This window comes from Notamacropus eugenii, chromosome 5, assembly GCF_028372415.1.
Source record: "Notamacropus eugenii isolate mMacEug1 chromosome 5, mMacEug1.pri_v2, whole genome shotgun sequence".
Taxonomy (NCBI): domain Eukaryota; kingdom Metazoa; phylum Chordata; class Mammalia; order Diprotodontia; family Macropodidae; genus Notamacropus; species Notamacropus eugenii.
This window is the reverse complement of record NC_092876.1, coordinates 452,182,349-452,194,773: the sequence shown is the minus strand read 5'-3', so window position 1 is coordinate 452,194,773 and position 12,425 is coordinate 452,182,349. Positions and strand designations below refer to the sequence as shown.

Sequence of the window (12,425 nt, the reverse complement as noted above, 5' to 3'; positions counted from 1 at the left end):
CATAACAGGATGCTATGTGATGTAGCAGCGGCTCATATGAATTGGCGCAATATTTCCTTAGGTTAAAATGCCGTTAGCCACTATAGAAAAATATTGTTCACAATGGTTTACTTTGTTCTTTTTTTAAAATTAATTTTATTTATTTTCAGTGTTCTACAATCACTACCATATAACTTAAATTATTTTTTTTCTCTCTCCCCCCTCCCTCCCCGAAACAGCATACAATTTTATGTAGATTCTACACATACATTTCTATTAAATACATTTTCACTCTAGACATGTTGTGTAGAAGAATTAAAATGAGTGAGAGAAATCATATAATAAACCAGAACGTAAAACAAAAGAAAATGATCTGCTACATTCTGCGATTGAATTCTAAAGTTCTTTCTCTGGGTATGAAAGGCATTTTGCCTTAAAAGACCATTGGGAATTTTTTGAAGTCCTTGCATTTCAGTGAAGTTCCAAGTTTACCAGAAAAAAGTCTGGCACACTGTGGTTGTTGCTGTACACAAAGGTCTCCTGGTTCTGCACCTTTTGCTCAGCATCAGATCATATAAGTCTTTCCAGACCTCTCTGAAGTCTTCCTGTTCATCATTTCTTATAGCACAATAGTATGCCATTACACTCATACCATGACTTGTTCAGCCATTCCCCAATTGATGGGCATCCATCAATTTCCAGTTTTTGGCCACCACAAAGAGAGCTGCTATAAATATTTTTGTACATGTGGGACCCTTTCTCATTCTTATGATCTCTTGGGAATACAGTCCTAGAAATGGTATTGCTGGGTCAAAGGGTACGCACATTTTTGTAGCCCTTTGGGCATAGTTCCAAATTGTTCTCCAGAATGGTTGGATCCGCTCATAGTTTCACCAGCAAAGTATTAGTGTTCCACCTCTCCCACATCCTCTCCAACATTTATCATCCTCCTGTTCTGTCATGTTGGCCAGTCTGATAGGTGTCATGCGGTATCTCAGAGTTGTTCTGATTTGCTTCTCTCTAATCAGTAGTGATTTAGAGCATTTTTTCGTATGACTATAGATAGCTTTGACTTCTTCCTCTGAAAGCGGCCTGTTCATGTCCTTGGACCATTTAGGGTTTACCTTGCTCTTGCAGATGGTGTTGGCTATGTGGAGGATGGCCGGGAGATTTTTGATGAGGACCTGGACGATGACACCTTTGACGTCAGTAAAAAAGGTATGAACGTATTATTTTCAAGAGGTTGTTATTGTTTGCAGAGTTACCTAGGGTTTGAGATGATATATGGTACGGTATTCTAGAGTAGGTGGCTTGGCACAACTTTCTTTGTGGAGAAAAGATCTTCTTTTAAAGTATACATTAAAACAATGTTTTTGGAAGATGGCAGTTATCCCAATATCTCTCAGATACTCATCACTATCTTTTTCTCCTCCCAGAGAACTATATCATAAAATAATGTTTTTGAAAGAAAAAAAGAAAGAAAAAGAAGAATAGGAGAAAGACATCAGTAAAAATCACGTTGCTCGTCTAAACTAAAATACATGCAGTGTTCCGCACTCACGGGCCTCCTGCTTCTGCGGGAGAGAAGAGGGCTGGGGGCCGGGCTTGTTCCCAGGGACTCTGCAAGTTCTCTTTCAGTTGTTTGGCAGTTGCTGTCATTTCCATTTGTGTGGTTGTCACCGTGTATGTTATTTTCATGACTGCTTCCTGTGCTCTGCATCAGTTCATGAAGGACTGGACTTCTCTGCGTTCACCATAATTATCATTTCTTACAACGTAGTGACGTTGCATTGCATTCATGTTTAGCCATTCCCCAGCGGATGAGCATCTACTTTGTTTCCAGCTTTTTTCTACCTCAGAAAGTGCTGAGAGAGATGTATATGTCTATGTATGTGTGTATACATATATACATATTTTTTGGTATATTAGGGGACTTCTTCTTATCAGTGATCTACTTGGGATGTATACCTATAAAGGCTATGTTCTGGTGTTTAGAATGAAATTTATTTTATATAGGAAACTTAAAGATTCACAAAATCAGTTAATCGAAGCATTGAGCACCTGCTGTGCACCAAATACTGGGCTAGGTACTGGTGATTCAAAGACAGACGTGAAACAGTCCCTCCTTCTGAGGATCTTAAATCTAGGTGTGGGAGGCAATGCGAACCCATAGAGATAGATAAGAAATAGATGCTGAAGTATAAGATAAGTTTTGGAGAAGACACTGACAGCCAGGGAAAACAGCAGAAGCTTCAGGTAGGGAGTGGTGCTTTAGCTGAGCCTTGGAGGCAGTTAGGTACTCAAGGGTTCTAAGAGCTAACACCTTCCAGGCAATGGGAGATGGATGGTAAAAAGCCACATGAGGAAAAGTAAGACCAGTTTAGCTGAACTCGAGTGTGTTTGAAGGAGAGTAATTGTATTAAAGCTGGAAAGGTAGGTTTGGGCTGAGTTATGAAGGGTGGATGGGGAAGAGCATGTAAGTGTCTGCTCTGTGCCAGGCACTGCGCTAAGTACTTTTACAACTGTTATCTCATTTTAAAGACCTTGAAAGTCTAAAGAAGGTAATCGAACTGCTGGAGTTTATTGAGGTAGGGGAGTGCCGTGGGTAGACCTTCACTTCAGCAGCTGAGTGGAGGAGGACGGCTTGGAGTTGGGTGAGACTTGACACCAGAAGACCAGTCAGGAGCCTAGTACAATAGTCTTGGTGAGGGGGAGTGAGAACCTGAGTTAGTGTGGTGGCAGTGTGAACAGAGAAAATGAAACAAAAGTTAGAGATAATTTGGAAGTTCCAGGACTATGAAAAAAATAACTTTTTAAATCCCTTTTCAGCATCCAAAGCCTGTAGTTTTCATATTTCCTGGGTGTTTTGAGTGTTAAGACAGCAGATTTGGATTGAAGCCTGGCCTCAGAACACATACTGGCTGTGTGACCTTGAGCAAGTCATTGTTTAACCTCATAGTGTTGGAGTCACAGACCAGCATTTGTAGAGGGAGTTTCCTGAGCTGGGAGGCCCCTGTATCCACATTTTTTAGTTGTTTGTGAGATAATATGTTTATGATATTAGTATTTTAACTATACTTGAATGATTGAAGTCCATGATTTTTAGCCACATGGCACCACCTGGAGTAAATTCCAGCGTGGTGTTCAAAGATGACTTTTTGCTATCACCAAAGATTATTGAAAGTATTGTGCTTTCTCAAATGCATCCCCCCTGATCTTTCCCTGGTGTGATATGCAGATATTTGTACTGCTAACCGGATGTAGTGGAAGAGCCAGGTGAAGGGGGGAAGCCTCCGTTGACTCAGATGAATGCTCTTTTGAGGGGAAGACATAGACAGCACTTGAACAGGATGAACAGGCAGCTAATAGGTATTTACAATTTTTATTTGACTTTAGTGACTGGAGGTGTAGAAAAGTTCCATCAGGGTAACGAGTCTATACACTAAGAAGATGGCAGGATTTAGGAGTAATTGACTAGTTTTATTGAAATTGAGAGCTGCATTTATGGAAATCATAAAATAATTGTTTTTTCTTGGATTTAAATCGTTGGTTAAAAAGTTATTTTAGTAAAGAAATCTGATTTGTCCAGTTGAGAGTGACTTGATAACCTTTAGCACTAGAATGACCAGGCATCGTGAATTGAAGCAAAAATATGATACGATAATTGCTTTGAAATAAAGGTTTTCATCCTGCAGTTTCTGTTTTCCTTGCCCTGTGGATAAAAAAAAAAGATGCGCTAGGGCAGTATACTTGATTTCTGGTCCTTCTAGTGTGTGCACAAGCAAGCCTTCTGTTTGTTCCTAAAGAGAAAATATTTGAACAGCTTTCCCGTATAGTTTGATCCAATATCTAACCAAAATTAGCTTCGACTCCGGAGCTGGAAGATACCTTAAAGATGACCTCGTTTAACCTTCTCACTTTACACAGGGGAGAACTGAGGCCTAGGGCGGTAAGGTGACTGCCCAGGGTCTCACTCACTGCTTGTAAATTGGGAAGCCAGACTCGCTCCCTCATTCCGGGGATTCCCTATCAGGAATTTTTAAAGGAAATGTCTAACTCAGTTTTATTTGGTTACAATCAAGGTTCTTTCCTTTCCTTTCTTCTTAAAGAGTACATAAAATGGTATGATTTTTCATACTGAGCCCTTCAAAATAGGTATCTTCAACTCTTGGTGCACAGAAGGCAGATGAGGAGATCTTTAATTTGCTGCTTAGTTATTGGAGGAGGCAAGGAGACGTTCCTAATGAATTTCTATTCTGGCAGGAAAAGGTGATAAAGCATCCAAAGACAAGAACGTAAGGAAGGCCGTGGTATCCAAGCCGAATAATATCAAGTCGATGTTTATGGCAAGTGCTGGAAAGAAAACTGCAGATGTGAGTTTCACTCCTTCACTTTTTGATGCCCTTTTAAGTCATGTCACGATAACTTCCCCGGACCACCTCCTTCACCTCAGTGGAATCCTCTGGTTTATCAGAGAAGCACAGCTAAGCAGCTAAGCGTGACCTCATCTGACAGCATTTGCACCCTTGCACATATCTTGTTCCCAGCCTCTCTCCCCATCTGGAATCAGTTGTGGTCATTTAATTCATTTAATTGGGGTTTCACTGCCTTAGTGGTTTTTTCGTCGGTAATTACTGGATACATAGGTCTCCTGAGTCAGCCTAATTTAGTCTTTATCCATTCATGCAAGTCTTCCCAAGTTTCTCTGAGTTCCTTACGCTTTTTCATTGTTTCTTTCTTTTTTTCTTCTCTTCCCTACGCCTCCACTGCCTTGTATTGTAATTTTGTAATACAGTAATTTAATCTCAGTAGCCTGGGACAGTGAGGGGTTCAGTGACTTGTTCATGGCCATGGTTGGAACTTGAACCAGATCTCCATGACTAAAAAGGTCAGCCATCTATTCCATATTCCATACGGCTTCTTTGTTGTTTCTTACGCTGTAATAGAATTTCGTGTGGTCCATCTTCCATGGTTTATTGAACCATTCCATAATGGATGGATGAGCATCCACTTTGTTTCCAATTAGTTACTACAAACAAAAATGCTGCTGTGAATATTTTGGTAACTTTCGTCTTTGATATCCTGAGATACATGTGTCCTAGTGGGATTTCTACTTCGAAGGGTAGGAGCACTTTTATTGACTTTTTCACGAATTCCAAATTGTTTTCCATATTATTTGAACCAATGAATTAAAAATTCTGTACTCAGTAAAAATTTATTGAGTGATCAAGGTTTTCGTGAACTTATTAAGCTAACAAACTGAACCTGAATATCCAGAATTTCTATTCTTGCAGTCATTGTATCATGCAGTCAAGACTATGGAGGTCTGTTGGCTGTAAATGAACTCGGTTTATATAATATGAAGTTTCAAGTGTGACAGGGTCATGCAGATGTACATATACTCTAGGTAGCCTGTGATCCTGGAATGAGAATGAAATATCAAGTCAAGATGTATAGAATCGGTTTCTGATTTGTGCAGGTGATAGTTAGAACAGAAAATGGGTGAACTGTTCATATGGAAAAATTAAGAATCCACGCACTAACTTGTCACAACCTCACTTCACTGACATGTTTGCCTGATGCTCCTGATTAGTAGGTGTGTGGACTAGGCTTTCTCATCTTCCTCTTGTGCCACGTTGCTGGTTCTGACTCTGTTTTTTGTGCACAGAACAACCCTTTTGTGAGTGCAGATAAACTGTAGGTTCTTAATCATCTTTTTGTTTTGTTTCCAGAAAGTTGTTGACTTGTCAAAGGATGATTTGCTCGGGGACATTCTGCAGGATCTTAATGCTGCGGTAAGTTATTTTTGTGGACTCCAGTGAGGTAGAGACTCAGTAGTAAAAATAAAGACTTGTAAAAAAAACATTTTACCTTGGATTTCAGGGATGTAGGGAACTCACTTTGAGGAAACCTCTTCCAATGCAGGTCAGCAGCTGCTCTGCAATTCAGAGTCTTTGTTAGAGAGTTATCTGGCGCACTCAGTTGTTAAGTGACCTGCCCAGGATCACACAGCCAGTATGTGTCAGAGTTGGATGGGAACCCACATCTTCGTAGCTGCTCTGTCCACTGTATCTCACATCTCGTGTCTTTTTAAAATGATTAAAAAAAACCAAACACCCCCCCCTTCAGTTGAGTCGCTTGCCTATGCCATGTTAGGTAAGCAGTTTTCAGCGGTTAACAGCTATATGGTTATGTAGTTTGATGTGTGTGGGTGTGTATTCAGATAATATGTAAGAGTCTTTTCTGTGAAAGTACACATCCTTTGTATTCAGGAGCTGCAGTATATCTTATTCCTTAAATAGGTTGAATCCTGTCAATCTGAAATACTTTCAGCCATGAACTGCTGCTTTTCCCTGGGCTTAGGTGGGGAGTGATTAAGAAGTCAGTTGCAAATGCTTGGGATGGACAACAGAACTCATAAGGACTGAGTCCTTGTTCTAAAGTCAGGTCCCTTCCTAATGGCCAGTGATCGAAATCACTAGCACCTTTTCATTTCCTCTCAATTCTGTGCTGTCTTCTTAAACTCAGTGTCCTGGAAAGACAGATGGAAAGAGTGTTTAATTTTTAAGAGAAATAATTGGTATAGGGTGGATTTGATGTCTGCTTCGGCTTTCTAGTGGCACTGTGGTTCTGTTGCTATAGTAACCACTTTGCATGAGCATATATGTTGTGTGGGGGGAGGAGAGGCAGAAAAAAAGCCTTATTTGTTGGGCTTCGTTGGATGAAGGAACATACTTTTTCTGTCTTGTGATAAGCCAAGCATGGCAATGAGTCTGTCTTCCCCTTTCTTTCAGACACCTCAGATAGCTCCACCACCTGTAATGATGCTAAAGAAGAAAAGATCCACTGGAGCTTCACTGAATCCTTTCTCAGTGCAGATACCCAAGGTAAAAAAAGTGTGTCTCAAATAGATTCACATCTGTTTTTTCCTGCAAGAAAGAAATGCCTCTCTATTTATTATTTTCTCCTTGTCTGTAGAGTTACTGCCTTTTGATTTTTTATTTTCACTATTTCTTCCTCTTCATTATATTGTTTCCTGTACATCAAAAACATGTGCGTGAGCGTGCTTCTTTCTTGCACATTTTGTGATACCTACTTTTGTAGATAAGTACTGTATTTAAGTTACATTGACCCCGGGACTGAAAGATGAGAAAATTTGTATTCCTATACACCATTGTAGTTCTGTATGTGTTCTTGACTGAAATGACAATGATGCGACTGGAGTCACACATGGTAAATAGGAATGGTTGTCTTATTTTACTGGTGTTGGTGGGTTAGCAGAGTCAGTTGGTGTAGTCATGGGGCCTAGATATAAGACTTTTTTTCCTTAATATTTTTAGGCAACTCCTTTGGGGAAAAATGATGCTTCTGTTTTAAGAAAGGAAGGTCCTGTGACTCCTGTTCATCTTAAATGTGCTGATTACATGGCCAAGCCTGGTGTCATAAAGCAGAAGCACAAGGACGTGGTACAGACGCAAAGTGTGGTAGCAAATTGTGATCCTGTGGAGGTGCAACAGGAAGATGCTTCTGAAGGTATTCTGTCGATTGTTTAAATTGTAAAGAATTGAAAAACTTGCGTTTTGGATCATGAGGAAGCTTTCAGGTATTCATTTTGCAGTGAAAATGTAGTTTTGCAAGCTGTGTGGTAGTATCTCTGTTTCTGCTGACATGTTGGGATCCATAGCTGCCATGCATGATTATCACAACGTGAGTGTTCGATGCTTCTAGGAGAGGAGGCGATGAAAGAGGAGGAGGTGCAGGAGGAGGAGAAGGGTTTGATGGATTTTGAAGATGGAGACTTTGATGAACCTATGGAAGATGAGGAAGCTGACATTCTCCCCAAAGTTATCACGACCCAGGAAGAAGGGAAGGAACAGGGAAAGAGTGTGGAGCCAGAGTTGTCACATGTGTAAGAATTGTTGGTTCAGAACAAACTTCATCTGTTAGATTCAGCTCTCATCATTCTCTTGCAAGTAGAATTTATATATCTCTCACGTGATTTCTGCAGGGACAGTTTTCTCCCACATGTTTCTTGTTGGGACAAAATGGATCAGGAAGATGAAAGCAGTTTGCAAACCCAAGACGTCCAGGTAGATTGCAGTCGCCTTCCATTGGTGAAAGGGGCAGATGGTGATCAAGTCTTCCTGCTTTATTGGCTGGATGCTTATGAAGACCAGTATAGCCAGCCAGGTAATTGGGTTGGTGCTCGGTTGTCCTGGGAAAGGGTTTTCTCTGGAATTGTCACTGATACAAACGTATTGATACTGGGAAAACAGCCCTTTGCTTAGGCTTACCGTGTAAATAAACACTGTCAGCCTTCTATCATGGACTTTTGGAAGGGAACAGCAACATGAAAATCCAAACAAAAATTGATTAAAATCATTTTTATTTGGTGTTTACATGTGGTTTTGTTTGAAAGAATTATCATCTTAAAAGTCAATAAAGCACCTTGACGTACAAAATAAGAGGTCAAACCTTATCCTAAACCTTTAGACTTTAACAACTGCAATAATGAAACAAGAAAATACTTGGTTTTCTGTTGCCTTCTGGATCCGCTTGAAATTCAGCCACCACTGGCTTCGTTTTCCTTCCCTTTTCCTTTCTTTTATCTAGTTGATGTCTGTAGTTCACTCTGCATCGCTTCATGTCATTCTTCCCGTGTTTCTTTGTATGCTTCATATTTATTACGGTTGAACTGTTGGTTGTTTAGATTGTTTCTGTTGTTTTATTTGCTCTTACAAATACAGCAGTTGTGGATATTAGGAATGTATTTTCATATATGCTTTCTGTGTGAAACAGTGTTTAGGATTTCATTTTAGGCAAAATAAGGAAGGTACAGTATGAAATCCAAATTCCAGAAGAGCCGGGAAGCTGTCCCAATTCCCCCATTTTGTCTTTCTGTTACTTATAGGATCATGGGATTTATGGTTAGAAGGGACCTTAGAGATAATGTAGTCTAACTTTCCTTTCTTCCTCTCATTTTACACCTATGTAAACTGAGGCACAGGTAGTGTAAGTAATTTAAGGATATCCATCTAGTGTGTGTCCAGATGGGGTTTTGAACCTGTCCTCCAGCTCTTAAGTCTTTTACCAGGTGAGTATTCTGCTTTTTCCTTTCCCTATAATCTGTTCTGACAGTGGAGATTCCCCAGTTTCTGAGACTAGTGAAAAATGTCATTTGGATCAGAGCTGCCTTCTCTCCGATGTTTCAAGGACAAGGCAGGTGGTTTGGTGTCTGGGTTTCAAACTTTGGATTTCTTTGAAAGCTATATGCAAAGTAGGAGGAATGTCAGTAAAGCAAGTCATTGAGCAGAGTGAGGGTTAAGTCTTACAGTGATCTGCAAGGGTGCTGACTGTAACTGGAAAAAAACTGGTGGGTAGAAATATTGATGTGCTTTGGCTTATATAGAAACTTGTGAGAACCGCTGGAGTAGCAAACTGATGTTTATTAATGTCTGATAAAGAATAGATTAGCTTTATAAGTAAATATTCACCCGATTTTCCTAGGTCAGATAACATGTTTTTGCTAGGTGAAGAATAAGAATGCCGTTCTCCTTTCTTTTTATTTCCTCTAAACTGCTAGTTGAAGATGGACTGGTAACAACTGTTGACTAAGACTGTGGTAAATGAGTTCTCCGGATATATGAACTCGAATGTACGTATGCCAGTTCTAGGCAGTAAATCAGGTGGTAATTACTGCTATTGGGTCTGAGACTTGGAAGCATGTATTAGTAGTGATTTTTGAAGATTTAGAGAAGGAGTAGCATAGGGGTTGGTTGATTGAAGTCTGGACAGTTCCCAGGAAAATGGGCCTTCTTAAATAGCCCACTTAATTGATTAGTAGTCACTGATAAGGTTTGAGTTTGTGAAACTCAAGTAAAAATTATTTTTCTTTTTCCAGGTAGAAATGTGACTGCTATTTCTTCTTCTTGCATCTTTTGTCACAAAATAGGATCCTAGTTGCAAGTGCCAGGTGGGGACCTGGAAAGAGAGTCAGGAGATAAAGGTTTGAGCCCTTACCATGTCACATGACTTGTCCAGTCTCCCATTACATCGTGGCCATCTCCAGTCATCCTGATGAATATCTGGCCACTGGACCCAGATGGCTCTGGAGGAGAAAGTGAGACTGGTGACCTTGCACAGCCCTCCCTCACTCAAAACAAAGTCAAGTGCAAGTCAGGTCATCATCTAGATGTCATGGTCCTCTTCTAGACCGAAGGACAAACACAACATAACTGCCATGTGACCTTGGGAAAAATCGATGAGATTTGACTAGACGACTTCTAAATTCTTTTCTAGCTCTAATAATCTGAATTTCTTTAGGGGGCACAAAGGTGTGAAATGGCAGGTTTTAGGGATTCAGATTGTGACACTGAAAGGATAATGAAGTAGAAAAATTTTGTGTAGCAGTTAGCTTGTCATGCTCAAAGTTGTTGCTGAAATCTCAGATCTCATTTTCCCCAAAAATCTTTGATATCATTCAAGAGCAAAAATAAAATGATGCCATCTGAGTCACTTATAGGAATCTTTTCAAAGGGGAAAATACTCATTTTTTTTTCTGGTAATAATCTATAAACCAGGTGTTTCCAGATTAGAAATTGTAGACCTAAGTGGAATGTTGGAAATCATCTGATCCAATTACACCACTTTACAGATGAGGAAAATACGCTTAGGGAGATGAAGCTGACTTGCCTAGATTTATACAGGTATTAAGTGGGTTCATCTTGAACCAGAACAACATAGATTAAGTGCCTCCTGTGTGTAGGGAGCTATGCTAGCTAGCTGCTAGGGGAGACGGACTTTCTCCATAAATCATGGTACCTGCCCTCAAGAAGCATATCGTCCAGTAGAGGGTAAGACAATATAGATCATAGTTAATACACGGTATTTAGGTGCCTTTGAGTAGTAGAAAATCGTTAGATTTGTATGTTAATTCTGAGAAGTCAGTGACATGTAGGGAGAAGGTGTAAGGGATGGATGTGGAGGAGGATCAAGATAAACATTGTAGAGGTGACGTTTGGACTGGATTTTAAAGGATGGGCTGAATTCAACAGATAAAGATGAGGAAAGAGGACATTGCAGGCATCGGGAACTGTGTGAGCAAAAGTGTGGCAGTGTGAGAGGTCAGGGCATTTTGGGGGTGGTGGTGAAGTTCAGTTGGCCTGGAGAGCTTCCAAAGGATTACTGTAAAACAAAGGTGAGAAAGTAAAGTGAAGCCAGATTGTGGAGGACCTTGGATCTGGGAAGAGGAGTTTCTGTGTTATTCATGAGTGAGAGTCTGCTGAAGACTGGTTAGCGGAAGGATGTTGTGGCCAAAGGATGAGTGCTGAGTTGGAGGTCCAGCCCAGCAGAGGCAGGAAGACCAGGCCTGGCTCGCCGTCCTGCGCTTCCTGTCTTACACTCTGTCTCCTTCAGTTGTACATCTTTCTTCATGGCTGATGGCAAGGGGTTAAATAAGAGATTGCTTCAGAATGTTTTTCCGTCTTTAATCTCCGGGAATTGAACAGCTTCATCATGTAGCAGGTAATGATCCCTTGGTGAAATCAATGCCACTAATAGAAAATAACTGCTCCGAAGACCCTGCTATTGTTTCTCAGGCTCTTAGAGCTTCTGAGCAAGTCAGTGGTTGCTGAATACTACATAATTATGAAAAGATTTTTACTCTTTGCATACGGGAAGATATCCTGTCTTCATTATGACTTTTTCAAGGTTGAATAATCCTGACTGCACCTGGTTTCAGCGAGTAACTTTGGGGGGAATATTCTCTTTGTTTACCATGATCTTTTTGTGGGAAATGAGGCATAAACAGTGTCAACTGCTTTGCGTGAAGTATGATATTAGTTTGACTGTAAAATGAGCTGTTTCAGTTTTGCAAGTTAGCTATAGAGATTTTATTTTCCTCTGCTCAGAATTTTCCTTCTGTTTTTGAAACTGTTGTGAAGTGAAACTTCATTTTTCTCAGTTACCTCATACTGTATCATCTCCTTCCTTCCCAGTTTTTTGCTTTCCCCTTGCTTCCTTGCCACTCTCTCTCATGAACTTTTAATTAACTGCAATAACTATTTGAAGGTTTTATTCCTAAAAACCTTTCTTTAAAAAAAAATTGAGTTATACTAAAAGTGAACATGAACACAACCAGCTAAAGTTGCGTCTGAGTCAGTGCAGTTCAGCACCTTAATAGCCTTGCACTTTCTCAGTGGGCACTTACTGCACGCCCATTCACTTTCATTCACTTTTCCTCCATGTGGTTTTGGTTACCTTGTATTCCCTTCACTTGTTTTTTTTCCCCTCTGTTTGCATTACTTCATAAAGTCTTTTTTCAGATTTCTTTGTATTCCCCCATACTTTTTTGGTTTTAAATGCATTTTAGCATTTTGTTTTATTAATGTAACACAGCTCTTTTTTTTTTTTTAATTCCCCTGTTATTGGACATTTTGATTGCATCC

General features: G+C 40.1%; 1 protein-coding gene across 3 annotated transcripts in view; it reads left to right on the top strand.

Annotated features, from left to right (window-relative positions):
- POLA1 (DNA polymerase alpha 1, catalytic subunit) overlaps positions 1-12,425 on the top strand; it is a 327,051-nt gene that overhangs the window by 9,683 nt on the left and 304,943 nt on the right. For all 3 annotated transcript variants that reach the window (XR_011968249.1, XM_072615233.1, XM_072615234.1), the window contains exons 4-10: positions 1,117-1,197; positions 4,243-4,352; positions 5,712-5,774; positions 6,774-6,866; positions 7,320-7,512; positions 7,708-7,888; positions 7,988-8,169. Coding sequence is in view for 2 of the 3 variants with exons in the window: in XM_072615233.1 (XP_072471334.1) it covers positions 1,117-1,197; positions 4,243-4,352; positions 5,712-5,774; positions 6,774-6,866; positions 7,320-7,512; positions 7,708-7,888; positions 7,988-8,169 (903 nt within the window). In the remaining variant the exon portion in view is untranslated. The remainder of the gene's footprint in view (positions 1-1,116; positions 1,198-4,242; positions 4,353-5,711; positions 5,775-6,773; positions 6,867-7,319; positions 7,513-7,707; positions 7,889-7,987; positions 8,170-12,425) is intronic.